This window comes from Ovis canadensis, chromosome 9 (genome assembly GCF_042477335.2).
Source record: "Ovis canadensis isolate MfBH-ARS-UI-01 breed Bighorn chromosome 9, ARS-UI_OviCan_v2, whole genome shotgun sequence".
In the NCBI taxonomy this organism is placed as follows: Eukaryota; Metazoa; Chordata; class Mammalia; order Artiodactyla; family Bovidae; genus Ovis; species Ovis canadensis.
In genome coordinates this window covers 38,785,814-38,803,649 of record NC_091253.1, presented here as the reverse complement: position 1 = coordinate 38,803,649, position 17,836 = coordinate 38,785,814, and the positions used below count along the sequence as shown (strand labels likewise).

Below are 17,836 nucleotides of genomic sequence, written 5' to 3'. Positions count from 1 at the left end.
GGAAACTGGAATGATACCAGAGTATAAGAGGGAAGGAATCTATCCATGTTATATTATGGCTTATATAGGACAATGTTCTTGTTTGTAGGAAATATAAGCCAGCTGTAGTAGGCACTGTGATGCAGTCAATCCCTAGCTGCCTGAAGTCTTTCCGAGAGACACTCCTCAGTGACAGTCTTGTGAGGGGACTGCCTCAGCTGAAGAAAGTTGCCTCACTCAAGGCTCTGGTGAGGATTATACTTTGAGGATTATCGACCAGTTATGTTGTAGCAGTACTTCAATTTGGTTTTGTCTCTTTCTTCATGAATAACTAACGAGGACCTTTTAAAAAAAAGTGCTTTATTCTTTGTAAAAAAAAAAAAGTTAAATGATCAAAAGTTGCTTCAATAGTCTAGCCCTCTGTCTCATCCTGTAACTTACAGTATGGAACAAGAATCTTTCCTATGCCTCGGGGAATTGTCATACTCTTTTCTAAGTCTGAAAGAGCTTACATTTTATCTTTCATTTTTTTAATACCATGAAATAGCTCATGATATTAAAGTACTGAAGTATCCTCCTGGTGAGGATTTTAGACAGCACTCCCAATAAACTCCTTGCGTGTTAAGCTTTGTCTCAGAGACTGCTTCCCAAGTAATCTACCCTGTGCCTGGGATGACAGGGTATCATGTCAGCAATTTATCCCAAATGATTCGGGGGAAAGAATTAAAAAAAAAAAGCTTATACTGTACAATATGTGAAACTTTTCTAGAAACTTGAGGTTGTTTTAATAAAAGTAATATAAAATTGAAAAAGAAAAGAAAAAAAGCAATATAAAATTGAGTGGGGAAAATATAGAAAGAACAGGCTGATGAAAAGCAGAAGAAAAACGTATGACAGAGGGCATGGTTTACCAAAGAAATGAGACTAACCAATGAACAGCATATTCAAGGTAATAATGCAAAAGAAAAAGAGATGAGCAACAAGGAATAAATCTATTATACATCATTTATCACTCAGTGATCACTGCATGACTATAAATCAGTGTTAACAATGCACACTTTCTGTAATGTCCTTAACAAACCCTTTTGAGTATTAAAAATGCTATAATGTTTTTGAAACCATAAGGTCTTTCTCACACACAAACATAAAATTTTGCAAGCTCACAAAATATGCCACATCTTACATTATTGTTCTCATACCTGTTTGCCTATTTCCTTTCAAAATGCAAGTATGCCTGAGTTTATCTACATGACCTCAACTCTTTCTCACCTTAAAAACAAACACTTGCTATACTGTTACAGAAAATATTGCCCCCTGGACCTGTAGCATTGAACCACTGGGAAACATAGAAACACAGAATTGTCAGAAACACAGAACTCAGGTTCAAACCCATATCTATTGAAACAGCATTTGTATTTCAATAAGATTCCCAGGTGATTTTATATGTACATTAAATTTCGTGAAGCAGGTTCTAGTTTTCACTGTGGAATACAGAGCTACAAAGAGCACTGCTCCCACCCTTACAGAGAAATAACATCAAACTAAACTCAAATTTATGATTTATTTTTAAGCTTTAAGGGAACTCAAGTCACAAAAACAAATAGCTGGGCCTAAATCAAAACAGAAGAGGCCCCTGCAAGGACAAAGGAGATGTCAGCACATGTTTATCTGAGACAGATGCAACCGGACACCATAAGAAAAAGACTAGAATAGTAAGAGAACAGGTGAAGGCAGGCTGATGATCAGAGTCAGTGTGAAGGATTCAGTACGAATACTCTGTGGGAGTCTGCACCTTCCTGCAGGTTCTTTCACTAGAAATCTCACCAGACACAAATGATAACAGAGGGAGCCCTAAGAAAGTGTCCAGTGGTTCAGATCTAGAGGAAAGGAAAAACTGCAGAAGGGACAGGAAACTACCTGAATCCCTTTTTCAATCTTTCCTATGCGTCAAAGCCTTAATCTATGAAAAGGGCAAAAATACTGTCACTCTTAGGGTAGGTTTTGCCTCAGACTAATTCAGTTTTAGCACTCAAAGTCCCACATTTCAAGAAAAGAAATGTTCCCCCTAGTCCTTTGGTAATTTAATTTGAAAGTGGAGTTTCAAATCATCTTGCTGATTTCTCTAAGCTTCCTATCAAAGGAAATGAAAAGACATTACTTGCTAAATGGTCTGCATATTTTCTACACCATGCTGCTAAAAAGAGGTGTAATTTGCTTACGCATGCTTACATTTTTCTCTGATAAACTAGAATTTTACACAGGACTCTGTAAAAAATGAGCAAACTAGTACCATATGTTTAAATTACTTTCAGACTCCAGACTGATGGCGAAAGAGATAACCTCAGTACTACTCATAATACTGCCCAACACCCCCTGCCCTCCACGTCCAAAGTTCCCTTTAAAGAGCTGAATTCTTCTTTATTGACTGCCTCCGCAATCAACTAAAATCCAGCTTCTCCTAACATAATTCTTACAAAACCAACAAATACATCACTCTCTTTCAAGTTATTATATCCAATAAACCTTCTATACCCCCAGCACCCACCCCCTCACCAGTCTTCCTCTTACTTGAACTATCTAAAGCATCAGATCATCCCCTCTTTCTTGAAATGCTCTCTTCTTCACTTAGCTTCTGGAATACACTATTCTTGTTATTTTTCCTAACTTTGTAGACATTTCTCAGTCTTGCTCTAGTTTTCATTCTTTTTAATTTCTTTATTTTTAATTAGAGGATAACTGCTTTAAAATATTGTGTTGGCTTCTGCCATATATCAACATAAATTGGCCACAGGTGTATGTATGTTTCTTGATCTTCGTCTTCCCTTCCAATAAACATCATTGTTTTTCAGAGTTCTATCCTGGATCTTCTCCATCTATACACAACTGTTGACACCTACACTTACATCTTCAGCCTAAACTTCAATGAGCTCTAGATTTAAGCATATAAATACACACACACACACACCCCTACTCCCTTGACATCTCCATTTATATTCACAGAGGTATCTAAAACTTCAAATCTATTCTTTCCCCAGTCTTCTCCCTTGCAGTAAATAATATGTTTTATTCAGTCACTATAGTCAGAAACCTAAGTCATCACTTACTATTTCCTTTCCCTTAATTTCCTTCCCATCAGCAAGTGCCATCAGATCACTCTCAAAAGTCTATTTGGAACCTATCTCTTCCTCTTCATTTCCATGGCCTCCTAGTCTCAGCCACCAATATTGCTAGCCTAGACCACTGTAACGGCTTCCTAAGTGGTCTCCAAGCTTGTGCACTGCACTCTCCAACTTGTAGCAGCCAGTGTGCTCACTCAGTTGTGTCTGACTCTGCTACCCTAGCAGCCAGAGGGCTCTTTAAATACCATTACTCCATTCCTGTTTAAATGGCCTTCATATGGTTTACCCAGAAAGGTCCTGACTAATCTGGCTTCTGCCTACCAACATCTTATCCCATACCCTTTGTTCATTAAGTTCCACTCATATTTGCCTTCTTTCAATTTCTATAACACGCCAAGTCCCTTCCTTGACACTTGCTTTTCCTTCTGAGAATGCTCTTCCTTTATGTCTGAATGAATGGCTTCTTCTCAATCCTTTATTTTCATCTTAAATATTACTTAAACAAAAGCCTTCCTAGATCACCTTTAAGTAAAGGCCCTTCTGTTTATACTTCTAATACCACACACTATCTGTAATTATTTCATTATTTACTTTATTTCTCATATCTTTCTGCTCTCAAAAATGTAAGTTTCATGAGAATATTTTCCTGAATTAATTCTCTGATGCACCCACAATATCCAGTACCATGTTCATGATATGGTAGATTAATAAATATTTGTTACATAAATAAATTTTCAAAGTTTAGGAAGGTTTTCTTTGAACAGTATGCTAGGCATGTTTTTTAAAAGCTCATTCAAAAATCTAAAGGAAAATTACAGTAAAAGTTAGAAAGTTAAGAGATCTATTAAGACAGTTGGAAGTCCCAGATACTAGTTTTTTGACTTTTTCAAAATTCTCCCACAATTTACAAACTTTTTGCACATTGACTTTGCTTTGATTTCCCTTATTTTAAAACTAACAATGCCATATTCGCTTTCATATTGAATGTATATATTATGTGAACATATAAAAGGTAGACTAAGTTATGTTACCAGCACAGGTAACTTTTATCGAGCATTTGAGTTGTTACCTTTTTTCCAGCATGTTAAAAATCCGAGATATGAATATCTGTTGTCATTGTTATTTAGCCCTTAAGTCATGTCCAACTCCTTTGTGACACCATGGACTGTTGTCTGCCAGGTTCCTCTGTCCGTGGGATTTCCCAGGCAAAAATACTGGAGTGGGTTGCCATTTCCTTCTCCAAGGGATCTTCCCAACCAAGGGATCAAAACCAGGTCTCTTGCATTGCAGGAAGATTCTTTACCCACCAGGAAAGCCCTGTGAATATCGAAAACGATGCAATAATAAAAACAGGGATTTCAGAGTCAAACAAAGCTAAGCTAAAAACTTACTCTACTTACTCTACTCTGCCACACAGGTTTAAGGATCTTGGGCAAGCTCCTCTTAGCCTCAGCATCTTAATCCAGAGAATGGAGATGATTCATTCTCTCTCCAAGAGAAGTAAACAGAATAATTACATGAACACCTACTTAATTAGCTCAGTATATCTATAGCAAATATTCAGTAACTGCTAAGTAATGTAATGAAACTAGTGTCAGCAGCAGCAATAGGGGAGCAGTGGGATGTCTACTATAAAATATAATAACCATTATACAACAGAAATTCCGAAGCTATGTTACAAAAATATCATGCTATTTTTAAAACCACAAATGTTTTAATAACCTAATGCCCTAAATACTCTATACTAAGACTCAGAAAGAAGACAGAAAATCTAAATTAAGCCAAGTAAAGAACACCATTCTAACTTCAACTAAAGTACCTTTTAGATATTTACAATGATCCTTTGAACGGCCATAATCATAATGTTAGCACAAATATGAGCTCTTCAGTGTGAGATCTGAAGAGTCAAAGATCAGTATCAATGTAATAGGCACAATGGGCTAGCTGGAAAGACAGGAGAAAGCAGTGGTCTGCGTCACTGAAACGTCTATCAAGATTTCTATAGAGTGAGGTAAGTTAGAAGGAGAAAAACAAATAATGTACATTAACATATATATATGGAATTTAGAAAGATGCTACTGATGAAATTATTTGCAGGGCAGCAATGGAAACACAGACATAGAGAACAGACTGTGGATATAAGGGGTGGGGAAGGAGAGGGCAGGATGGATGGAGAGAGTAACATGGAAACTTACATTACCATGTGTAAAGTAAATAGCCAATGGTAATTTGCTGTATGACTAAGGGAACTCAAACCGAGCTAGAGGGGTGGGATGGGGAGGGAGGCTGGAGGGAGGTTCAAGAGGGAGGGAACATATGGTATACCTGTGGCTGATTCAGGTTGGTGAAGCATTTCTCCTTCAAGCAAAAAATTAAAAAAATAAAAATAATAAAGATTAAACTCTACTGAAAAACCTAAGGGTGAAGAGAGAGAGAGAAAATGAAAGAAAAATAAGAATAAGAAGAAAACACCATGGAAGAGTGACAAAAAGCAGACATTAGAAACCGTAACAGATGCCAAGAAGCAGTCCCCCTTACACAGCAGAAAAGTTTACCACAACCACAACGGATGAATGAGAATAGAGTAGCACAGTCTGAGGGCACTGGAGATAGGATGGGGAGCGGCACAATAAATCCAACACCTTTCACCAGCACTATGACACAGTCTGAAAAGCGTGCCAACTGAAACAGCACAGTGTTCTGGAGGCACTGAATGTGATGACTAGTACATCTACAAATAGAAGTAAGTAGCCCCAAAGAAAATCATTGTATTAAAATACAGTAAACAAAAACTATGACATCTGGTAGAAGCAAAACTGTGCTCAATACACTTTACTAAGGCAGAGAAAAATGCAGTATATTCAGATATGTTGCCATCAAAAATAGTCAAAGTAAATATTTCAGAGGTTAAGAGAAATGGCATTTTGCTACCTGCAAAGTCCTTTGTGTAGAAGAGTCTCTCATTTACCAGATAGTTTCAGGTAACTACTTTATTATATTTTAACAAGTAACTACTTGCTTTTATGTGGTTTTTTTCATTAACTTAGAGCAGACATAAACCTATGAGTCAAGGACAAGGCTAGAGTTTTACAAATTAATTCAGCTGACTAGCAAAATGCTAATAAACTCTGCACTCAGGAATTTAGCCCCTATTTGTTCCAGTTAGCTTTATACTCTCACATGCCAAAGAAAACCAGAAAAGAGTATAGTTATGCAAACTCATTATTATTTTTAGAAAAACTAAAACAGTCATTGTTAATAGTGGTTCAATAACAGATCATCCCTAACCTTCAAGGTCATCCATTATCGTTAGTTCTGCCTGACCCTTTGGATGACCCTATAACACTGCGGACTTTATATTCTTTCGATTTTCCTATCTACAAATTTGTTTATAAAAATTTACTTGTCACAATTACTATAAAAAGTAAGCAAATAGTCACTACTGAGAGGACCACCACCAAATTACTGGTGAATTCAACAATAGCAGTGTTTGACTTATCTGAAGTCCTATTTTCTAAGTGTCTAACTTTTAGAATTTAGTTAAGAACTTAGAAGTGAAAGGACATCACAATCAAGGAAAACAGTTATTGCAAAGTTCACTTATGATAATGAGGTGAAGAGTCTGATAGTGAACATGTGCTCAGCCACTCAGTTGTGCCTGACTCTTTGTAACTCCATGTACTGTAGCCCACCAGGATCCTCTGTCTAGGAATTTCCAGGCAAGAACACTGGAGTGGGTTGCCATTCCCTATTCCAGGGGATCTTCCCAACCTAGGGATCAAACCCACATCTCTTGAGTCTCCTGCCTTGCAGGCAGACTCTTTACCACTGATCCACCTGGGAAGCCCCAAAGAGTTTGATAGAGAGGTGAGGAATTACTCTTATGTCCTTATCCAGAGAAAAATAAATGTAAAATGAAGGAAATGAGCTAGAAGCAGAGAATATACTGAAAACAGTAAGTATCAATGGATGATAGGAAAAGGAGAGAGACAGGGACAAAGAGTGAAGAAGAAATCGTCTTTTCTATTTATATATTTATATGAAATATAGCATTTCATATGAAGCAACGGCCGTTGATCAGACTGGTTTTATTTTACTAAATTCCTCCCATTCAATGTCTCCTCCAGGGACAGTTGGCAATATCTAGAGACATTTTTGGTTCACGAAACGTGGGGTGAGGAGGGTGGGAGGGGGCTACTGGCATCTAGTGCCTAGAAGACAGGGATGCTGCTAAATATCCTATGTGAAGGACAACCCCCACAACAAAGAATTATTCAATCCAAAATGTCAATATTGCCAAAGTTGAGAAATCCTGATATAGAGGAAAGGTCCTGTACACCTATATGTGTGTGTGTGTGTGTGTGTGTGTGTGTATAAATCAATATATTAATATATAACAAAGGAATCACTGTCACTACACTGGCACTCAGAATGTTGAAAAGTCTTAAACAAAAATTCAATATGTTACTGGTGTACATTAATGAAGAATGATACGATATAAAATTTCTAACAGAAATGATTAATTTTTACACATACTGAGAAAAAGGAACAAACTACAGTTATCAGTTATGGTTACTACACAGAATATCTCCTTCTAATTTTCCTTCCCTTCAATCTACACTGGCCTTAGCAATTTGCTTGATCAATAGCACGCAGCAGAAATGACATTTGGGGACTTCCAAGGCAAGGTCATAAATCTGTGGTAGGCTGAATACTACTACCCCCCCCCACACACACACCATATGTCCACATTCTAATCCTTCTACCTGTGTTCACAGCAGAGTTTGCAGATGTGACTAAATTAAGGATTTTGAGAGAGAAAGATTATCCTGAATAATCCAGGTCAGTTCTAAATGTAATCCCAAGGGCCCTTATAAGAGAAAGGTAAAAAGGTCAGTGATGTGACAGCTGAAGCAGAAATTAACGTGAGCAGGAACGAGCACATGCCAAAACCTGGAAGAAACTAGGACCAGGTTCTCCACTAGGGCCTGGAGAAGGACAGAACCTTGGTAACACTTTTATTTTAGCCCCTTAAGTCTAATTTTGGCCTTCAGACTTCCGGAACTCTAACGAATGAATTTGTGTTGTTTTAAGCAGATGGTGACTGCAGCCATGAAATTAAAAGATGCTTACTCCTTGGAAGAAAAGTTATGACCAACCTAGATAGCATATTCAAAAGCAGAGACATTACTTTGCCGACTAAGGTCCATCTAGTCAAGGCTATGGTTTTTCCTGTGGTCATGTAAGGATGTGAGAGTTGGACTGTGAAGAAAGCTGAGTGCTGAAGAATTGATGCTTTTGAACTGTGGTGTTGGAGCAGACTCTTGAGAGTCCCTTGGACTGCAAGGAGATCCAACCAGTCCATTCTAAAGGAGATCAGCCCTGGGGTTTCTTTGGAGGGAATGAAGCTAAAGCTGAAACTCCAGTACTTTGGCCACCTCATGCAAAGAGTTGACTCATTGGAAAAGACTCTGATGCTGGGAGGGATTAGGGGCAGGAGGAGAAGGGGACGACTAAGGATGAGATGGCTGGATGGCATCACTGACTGGATGGATGCAAGTCTGAGTGAACTCCAGGAGCTGGTGATGGACAGGGAGGCCTGGCTGCTGCAATTCATGGGGTCGCAAAGAGTCGGACAGGACTGAGTGACTGAACTGAACTGAAGCCACTATATTTGTGGTAATTTGTTACAGCAGCAATAGGAAACTGATACAAAGTCTTACCACTTCTACTCAGCTCTCTTGGAACATTTTCTCTGGGAGTCCTGATTCATTTTAAGACTGTCATGCTGGTGAAATCAAATGCATCTACACTGGTCAGTAGTTCCATTTGAGCCCAAACTCCCAGTCATGTCCAACAAAGTACCAGACAAGTGAATGAAGCCATCTTGGATCCTGTAACTAGCTCATCTGCCAGCTGTTTACTACATGACCCCCACAGATACTACGTGAAAGGGACAACCCACCCAGCTAAGCCCTGCCTATATTCCTGATCCATAAAACCATGAGCTATAACACAATGGCCACTGTTTTATGTCACAAATAACTCTAGAGCTCAAGTTATATGTTAAATGATGATTAAAGATTGTTAATAGAATATATCCATTTTATAATGGAAGGGAAAAAAATTCTATTTATGTTATCTGTTTTCTAGACAGAATCCCTAGTTATAGGGCTACTCCAATATGCTCATTAACTCTTAAAACTATTCATAATTAAGGCTGTTGGGATATACTGCCATAATCAGGCTCTTTCCATATTGGAAAAATAACTGATCATAACAAAGCTTCATTTACTTATCCAGGGCCAATATATAGAAGTTCCCAGCTTATTAGAGATGACTCACTCCTCCTGATTCAGTCCACATTTCATATCCTCATCTGTTCTCCTCCTGGAGGTCCAGTTATTATTTTCTTTTACTGTTTCACTAAGGCACTGAAATATCTTTACTTGCAAATGTTAAACTGGAGTATGAAATGTTTTCTTGCCCTCTTTCCTATTCTCTCTGAGCAAAAGCCAAGATTATCTTCAATTTATCCCAGAGGCGCTAACAGCTTAACAGCTTTGCTACTTTCTTATATAATCCTATACAAAGGGTTGACAAAAATGAGAATACTCTTGTTAAGAGTCCAAGATCCCTAGTGGATTTGAACTCCAGGAAAAAGTCATTTTTGTTTTTATGTATTCTAAGTATGCTATATGGCAAGTTCTCAAAACAAAACTCCTTATTATACCTTAAATAAACAATCACAAACGTGGGGAACTACAAGATTAACTTTAGAATTATATGGGATATCTATATGAATGCAGATAAATGGTTAAAAAAATTTTTTAAACATATACAATTACCACTTATACAGAGAAACAAAAAAATGCAAGCTGATTAGGATCTAAGATTGAATAAAAAAAAAACTGCCCTGTTGCCCTCAAAACATCCTTTGAAAGTGAAGTCACTCAGTCGTGTCCAACTCTTTGCAACCCCATGGACTAGTAGCCTACCAGGCTCCTCCCTCCATGGGATTCTCCAGGCAAGAGTACTGGAGTGGGTTGCCATTTATTTTCATATATATATATATATAAAGAATCTCATTTTTAAAATAACATAAGTACACATTAAAAAAAAAATTTTCTAAGAAGCTCCTTTTTTCAAATCATGTCTTTCTTTATGCCTCCCCAAAAGCCAGCTCTTACTTTTCTGTGTAATTCTCCAACGATCATTAATTACAAGTTAATAAGCATTCAAGGTAGCCTCCAAGATGACCCCAATTATTTCCACCTCCTGGTATTCACATCCTATATAGTATCTCCCATAGTGTACAACTAGGGCAAAAAAAGGATGGACTAGCTCTTCTAAGACTGGGTTATGAAATACTGTGGCTTCCAGCTTAGGTCTCTAATCATTCATTCTGGAAGAAGCCAGCTGCCATGTCTTGAAACAATCAGACAGCACTGTGGAGAGATCCACATGGCAAGGAATTGAGACTTCTAGCCAACAGCTATGTGAGTGAGTGTTCTTGGAACTAGTTCTTCCAGCCCCAGTCCAAACTTCAGATGATACAGCCCCAGCTGAAAGCTTGATTAACACTTGATGAGAGACCTTGAGCCAGAAATAACCCCCTAAGCTGCCTCAGGACTCCTAATCCTCAGAAACCATGAGAAAATACATATTTGTTTTAAGTCACTATGCTTTGAGGTAATTTGTTGTACAGCTATGTATAACTTGACGTACTCCTTTTCCTATTTGGAACCAGTCTATTGTTCCATGTCCAGTCTAACTGTTGCTTCCTGACCTTGAATATAGGTTTCTCAAGAGGCAGGTCAGGTGGTCTGGTATTCCCATCTCTTTCAGAATTTTCCACAGTTTATTGTGATCCACACAGTCAAAGGCTTTGGCATACTCAATAAAGCAGAAATAGATGTTTTTCTGGAACTCTCTTGCTTTTTCCATGATCCAGCAGATGTTGGCAATTTGATCTCTGGTTCCTCTGCTTTTTCTAAAACCAGCCCGAACATCAGGAAGTTCACGGTTCACGTATTGCTGAAGTCTGGCTTGGAGAATTTTGAGCATTACTTTACTAGTGTGTGAGATGAGTGCAATTGTGTGGTAGTTTGAGCATTCTTTGGCATTGCCTTTCTTTGGAATTGGAATGAAAACTGACCTTTTCTAGTCCTGTGGCCACTGCTGCGTTTTCCAAATTTGCTGGCATATTGAGTGCAGCACTTTCACAGCATCATCTTTCAGGATTTGAAATAGCTCCACTGGAATTCCATCACCTCCACTAGCTTTGTTCATAGTGATGCTTTCTAAGGCCCACTTGACTTCACATTCCAGGATGTCTGGCTCTAGGTGAGTGATCACACCATCATGATTATCTTGGTCATGAAGCTCTTTTTTGTACAGTTCTTCTGTGTATTCTTGCCACCTCTTCTTAATATCTTCTGCTTCTGTTAGGTCCATACCATTTCTGTCCTTTATCGAGCCCATCTTTGCATGAAATGTTCCCTTGGTATCTCTAATTTTCTTGAAGGGATCTCTAGTCTTTCCCATTCTGTTGTTTTCCTCTATTTCTTTGCACTGATCGCTGAAGAAGGCTTTCTTATCTCTTCTTGCTATTCTTTGGAACTCTGCATTCAGATGCTTATATCTTTCCTTTTCTCCTTTGCTTTTCACTTCTCTTCTTTTCACAGCTATTTGTAAGGCCTCCCCAGACAGCCATTTTGCTTTTTTGAATTTCTTTTCCATGGGGATGGTCTTGATCCCTGTCTCCTGTACAATGTCACAAACCTCATTCCATAGTTCATCAGGCACTCTATCGATCAGATCTAGTCCCTTAAATCTACTTCTCACTTCTACTGTATAATCATAAGGGATTTGATTTAGGTCATACCTGAATGATCTAGTGGTTTTCCCTATTTTCTTCAGTTTAAGTCTAAGGAGTTCATGATCTGACCCACAGTCGGCTCCTGGTCTTGTTTTTGCTGACTGTATAGAACTTCTCCATCTTTGGCTGCAAAGAATATAATCCATCTGATTTTGGTATTTACCATCTTGTGATGTCCATGTGTAGAGTCTTCTCTTGTGTTGTTGGAAGAGAGTGTTTGCTATGACCAGTGCGTTCTCTTGGCAAAACTCTATTAGCCTTTGCCTTGCTTCTTTTCGTATTCCAAGGCGAAATTTGCCTGTTACTCCAGGTGTTTCTTGACTTCCTACTTTTGCGTTCCAGGACATGGAACAACAGACTGGTTCCAAATAGGAAAAGGAGTATGTCAAGGCTGTATACTGTCACCTTGCTTAGTTAACTTATATGTAAAATACATCATGAAAAACACTGGGCTGGAAGAAGCACAAGCTGGAATCAAGATTGCTGGGAGAAATATCAATAACCTCAGATATGCAGATGACACCACCCTTATGGCAGAAAGTGAAGAGGAACTAAAAAGCCTCTTGATGAAAGTGAAAGGGGAGAGTGAAAAAGTTGGCCTAAAGTCAACATTCAGAAAACAAAGATCATGGCATCTGGTCCCATCACTTCATGGCAAATAGATGGGGAAACAGTGGAAACAGTGTCAGACTTTATTTTTCTGGGCTCCAAAATCACTGCAGAGGTGACTGCAGCCATGAAATTAAAAGATGCTTATTCCTTGGAAGGACAGTTATGACCAACCTGGACAGCATATTCAAAAGCAGAGACATTACTTTGCCAACAAAGGTCCATCTAGCCAAGGCTATGGTTTTTCCAGTAATCATGTACAGATGTGAGAGTTGGACTGTGAAGAAACCTGAGCACCAAAGAATTGATGCTTTTGAACTGTGGTGTTAGAGAAGACTCTTGAGAGTCCCTTGGACTGCAAGGAGATCCAACCAGTCCATTCTGAAGGAGATCAACCCTGGGTGTTCTTTGGAAGGAATGATGCTAAAGCGTAAACTCTAATACTTTGGCCACCTCATGCGAAGAGTTGACTCACTGGAAAAGACTCTGATGCTGGGAGGGATTGGGGGCAGGAGGAGAAGGGGACGACAGAGGATGAGATGACTGGATGGCATCACTGACTCGATGGACATGAGTTTGAGTGAACTCAGGGAGTTGGTGATGGACAGGGAGGCCTGGTGTGCTGCAATTCATGGGGTCACAAAGAGTCGGACACAACTGAGCGAGCGACTGAACTGAACTGAACTGAATGTATAACTAATACAATGAATCTGCTCATTGAAAAACCAAATTGATATTTTAAATGTCTTTAAAAATAATTACAAATAGAAATAGTAATTGCAGAAATTTGAAAACAAATTTGTTTTAAAAAGCTCAGCTAAAATTAAAAGGCAATAATAATAATATCAGCACAACAATGTACTGTCAGGAGAATATGGACTCTTTCTGGAAGAAAGACAGTGGGTTGAACATCTACTTTAAAAAAACTTGGGAGGAAATCAATTTGTAATTTAAAAATCACAATATCTTACTTAACAATAATAAGACATCCCACAAAGTTTGCTTTATCTATACAAATTGATTATAAGGCTTTATCTTGCCACAGACTATATCACATGCCTACTGATAAACACATTAGAAAGATAAGGGCCAATGTGACATATTTCAGCAGTAGACCCACTTTCATTTCAAAGCATAGATGTTTTCCTGTAATGTTTCCACACCACATCCAAAACATTACATTAGATCATCCAAGCACACGCTTTCCAAAAACATATAAGATTTCCTATTATAAGAAACAGCTCTTTTAATGATTTATTTCATTAGAAAGTGCACTTGGTACACACACATTTAATACACAGGCTGAGTATTTAAAAACACTCAAAAAGCAACAATAAAAGAAAAACGACAATTTTTCATTTGTCTGGGGAAAAATTTTATTTCAGCAATAGACTGAGCTGTATGCATTCTTGACATAAGAAATCTCTTTACCTTACATGGTTAATGAATAGGTAATTTACTAGTTTTGATTCCAGTTATCTCCCTCAAAACTATATGCACTGACTGGTATCAAAAACTGTATTAGAATTAATTCTATACTAAAAATTAAAGCATCATCATCAATAAATGTCACATGAGTCAAAGGGCACTAATTTAGTCATCAACACTGGTAAAATTAGTTGACTTAAACTTTACAATTGTTTAGCTTATAAGTCAAATAAGCATTGGCTACTACATTGTTTCCTATATCCTTGCTTGTTTATCTTGAACAAACACAATTTAAATTACCAACTTCTCTCTCATGTAACTTATATATTATTAAGTTTGGCACTAACTGATCTCCATTGACTGAAATTTATAGGTCCCTTCCAGTATTTAAAACCATGTTAAATTTTAAAGCATTACCTTCACTGGAAAATGTAGCATTCCTACCACAATACTATTGGCATGTGCTAAAACAATAAGATACAAGGTAAAATTTATCCATGTGTATCACAGAACATGCTTTTTATGAACTGTTATAAAATCATATTAAGAAGGCCCTCCAATCTTGAAACAATGTTAATGCAGAATTTCTAAGAAATTACTTAGAAAAGGCCAAATGTGAGTTCAAACAGTCTTATCCATGGAGAAAGATTCCCAAAACTAATGCTCTGGCATGGATGTCTTTATAGTTTTTTCCAATGGTCACATTTTTGGAAATTATTATTTTAAAAACTACACACTGAGTGCACATATAGCTTACAAATATGCTAATATCTGATTATGACTTCATATAATATCATGATTACATATTGAGTAATCAAATTGATTGGGATGTTACATTTTTCCTATGGAAGCACTGTGAGTAGATAATGTCTGGAATGATCCAGTACCATAAATTGTTCCACAATTCCCTGAACTGAGGAAAAGAAAGCAGTTAAAAGGCCCAACTAATAAAAAGTTTCTGAAAAAGTAGTATAGAAAAATCATGCTTTCCTCCATTCCTATCCACAGATCAATGAAGCACTTCCAAGTGCCTCTGGCAAATGAAACGTCTTTTTCCAAATAAATGGGCTCTTAATGTAAGGAATCTATGAAATGTTTATTTACCTACCAACCCTGAAGAAGGAGAGGCCTAAACTAAGGGGAAAAAAACACAACTTTCAAACACATCAGAATGTAATATAAAACAGCAGCAATGTATTTTGTTTGTATCAGGGTATTTAATTGGCAAAGGTATTTTAAGAATGAATGATTGATCACTGGTCCCTTTCACCTCTTCTGGTTTTCTGACTTTTTAGCTTTTTCACTTGGACTCAAATTCTGACCTACCAGCATTCTGCACTAGTTTTAAAAATATCCTCTTTTAACATGTTAGCTTAAAAATAGCTTGGTTTTCACCATTCCAGATTATTTTTGAGCAGAAGTCTGCTTTTTATTGTAGAGTCACAGATTTCCAGAAAAAAAAATACCTTCCTATCTACTGCATTCTTTCATCCTCTGAGGAAACAACAGAAAGGGGAGTTTAACTTGCGTAGCACCAAACCTATGATGGACTGACTTGCCAGTCTGTATGTGCTATTCCTGGTCTACTCCACTCTTTCCATTTCCCAGGAAAATGTTTCCTTCGGCTGTTCAAATGAATCCAACTGGAGGCGTGTACAAACAGGCAGCTGAGAGTATCTCTGCCTTAAGAAGCAACATCCCTTCTTTCGGACCCACACATCTTTTGATAACCATTCAACAAAGTTTCCTCCTGCCTGTCGGCTTAGCCACCTGCACGGCTGCACGTTCCCAGAAGCAGCACGAGCTAGGGGACAGGACGACTGGGGGGTGTGGGGGGCGGGGGAGAGTGAACACGGCAAATCTAAACAAAATCAGATTCTCGTCGGTTGGTAACTGGGGCTGAAGCTCCGATTCTGAGGCTGGGGAGGAACCAGCCAAGCGTTGGCCCCGGCTGCCTGGCAGGATCCGCGCCTGTCCTACCTGCCCCGGGGACACTCAGGAGGCGGAAAGTTCCCCTCCTCTGACGTCCCAGGCGCGAGGCCAGGAAGGCGAAGGGAGCGGCGGCCAGGGGCCCAGGCCGAGGGGCGGGCGGGGGAAAGGAGGGCGCCGGGCCCCCCGGATCGCCCCCCTGGGGTCCCCCTTACCTTGGGCGATGGCGATCGACTCGAAGCGGTGCAGCTCCTTGAGCAGGCAGCTCCTCTCGCTGGAGTGCAGGCTGTAGATGAAGTCGCGCGCGCCCTGAGCCGTGTTCAGCGCCTCCATGGGCTCCTTCTTGGGGTGGGTGCCCAGCGCCCGGGGGCCTCCCGGGGCCGCGAGCGCGAGCAGCCCCCGCCCGCAGCAGCACCAGGAGGGCGGACGGGGCGCGGCGGCGGCGGCGGCGGCGGCGGCCGGGCCCGGCCTCAGGCTGCGCGCGGTCCAGCTCCTCAGCAGCGGCAGCAGCCGGGACATGGCGGGCTGAGGAGCGGGGACCCCGCGGCAGTCCGGGAGGGCGATTTCTGACGAGGCCGCGGGAAAGAAGGAGCTGGCCTCAGCCCGACCCCGCCCCAATGTCCTCCTGACAGGCGACCGAGGCGCCGGGCACCATGCACTCCCCGGCCCGCGCGGCTGGAGCCTCCTCTTGCGTCCTCCTTCCCTTCCCCGAAGGCCCGCGGCGCCTCCGGTCCCTCCCGACGACGAAAACTTTCTCTGAGGCGGCCGGGCCGGGAGAGCGCTCCAGGAGAAGACTGGCTGGCGGGCGGGCTGGCGGCGCGGGCGGGCGCCTCCCAGCCGACCCGGAGCAGCGCGGGCGGGCGGGCGGGCGGGTTCGGCAAGGGTTTGCGTCTGTCAGTCTTACCTTCCAGAGGGATGAGTCAGCCACGCGCCGCCCTTCTCCGGCACCGCCCTCCCTTATCGCCGGTTTTCCCAGCCTCTGGCCGGCGCTCGTCCTCACGCCTCAAGTCTGCCTCAAAGGAGCCGCGTTCTCGGGCCCCAGCCGCCGCCACTACCCCTAGCGGCAGGGTAGAGGGTAACAGGGCGGGGCGAAGGAAAGGGGCGGGCAAAGGGCGGAGCTGCGCAGGCGCAGTGCGCGCGCAGGCTCGCGGGGCGCGCGCAGGCTCGCGGGGCGCGCGCAGGCTCGCGGGGCGCGCGCAGGCTCGCGGGGCGCGCGCAGGCTCGCGGGGCGCGCGCAGGCTCGCGGGGCGCGCGCAGGCTCGCGGGGCGCGCGCAGGCTCGCGGGGCGCGCGCAGGCTCGCGGGGCGCGCGCGCGCTCCCGCGTGAGGGGAGTGCACGCGGGTCCTCCCGCCCTCCGGTGCTTGAAGGTGTAGGAAGAGGGCCGTGGCTGCCGGCCCTGACCTCCGCCACGTTTGAGTCCAGACTGAGGGGTATGGAAGATCCTTGAGCCCCTCGCTGGGCTGGGTAGTGCGACTGCCACCCGTCCCACCGTCATACTTGAATCTGAGGCTGGTTCTGAATGATGGTCCAGCGTGTGGCCCCCTTCGCTTGGCACAGGCCTCACCACAGCGCCCTGCTTTGGGTTATTGAAGCGCTCACGCCGCGCGGTTTGCCAAGTCACCGCACACCCCGGCTTCCGCCGGAGCCCAATCTCTGGAAACTGTAAAGGGAAGGCGAAGCCATGTCTACCCCTTCCCCAGAAGTCTTTGAGACCTTGACACTGAGAACACTTTACCCCGTTTTGATGCAAGCACTTTGCAGATTGTTAATGCTGGAGCCCGAGGCAAGAAAGTCGCAGACCTTTTCCAGGTATTTGTTCCGGTCTGTTGGGTTGATTTTTTTCACCTATGCTGAAACGGAAAGAATTCTACGATTTTCCATTTCCACGTGT

At 41.4% G+C, this 17,836-nt stretch overlaps 1 protein-coding gene across 2 annotated transcripts in view; it reads right to left on the bottom strand.

The window, feature by feature from the left end:
* TMEM65 (transmembrane protein 65) overlaps positions 1–17,488 on the bottom strand; it is a 49,333-nt gene extending 31,845 nt beyond the window's left edge. The window contains exon 1 of one of the 2 annotated variants that reach the window (XM_069599918.1): positions 16,161–17,488. In XM_069599918.1, the coding sequence (XP_069456019.1) occupies positions 16,161–16,464 (304 nt within the window). In that variant the 5' untranslated portion in view covers positions 16,465–17,488. The remainder of the gene's footprint in view (positions 1–16,160) is intronic. The other variant, XM_069599917.1, reaches the window with a different exon arrangement.
* Positions 17,489–17,836: the final 348 nt, after the last annotated feature.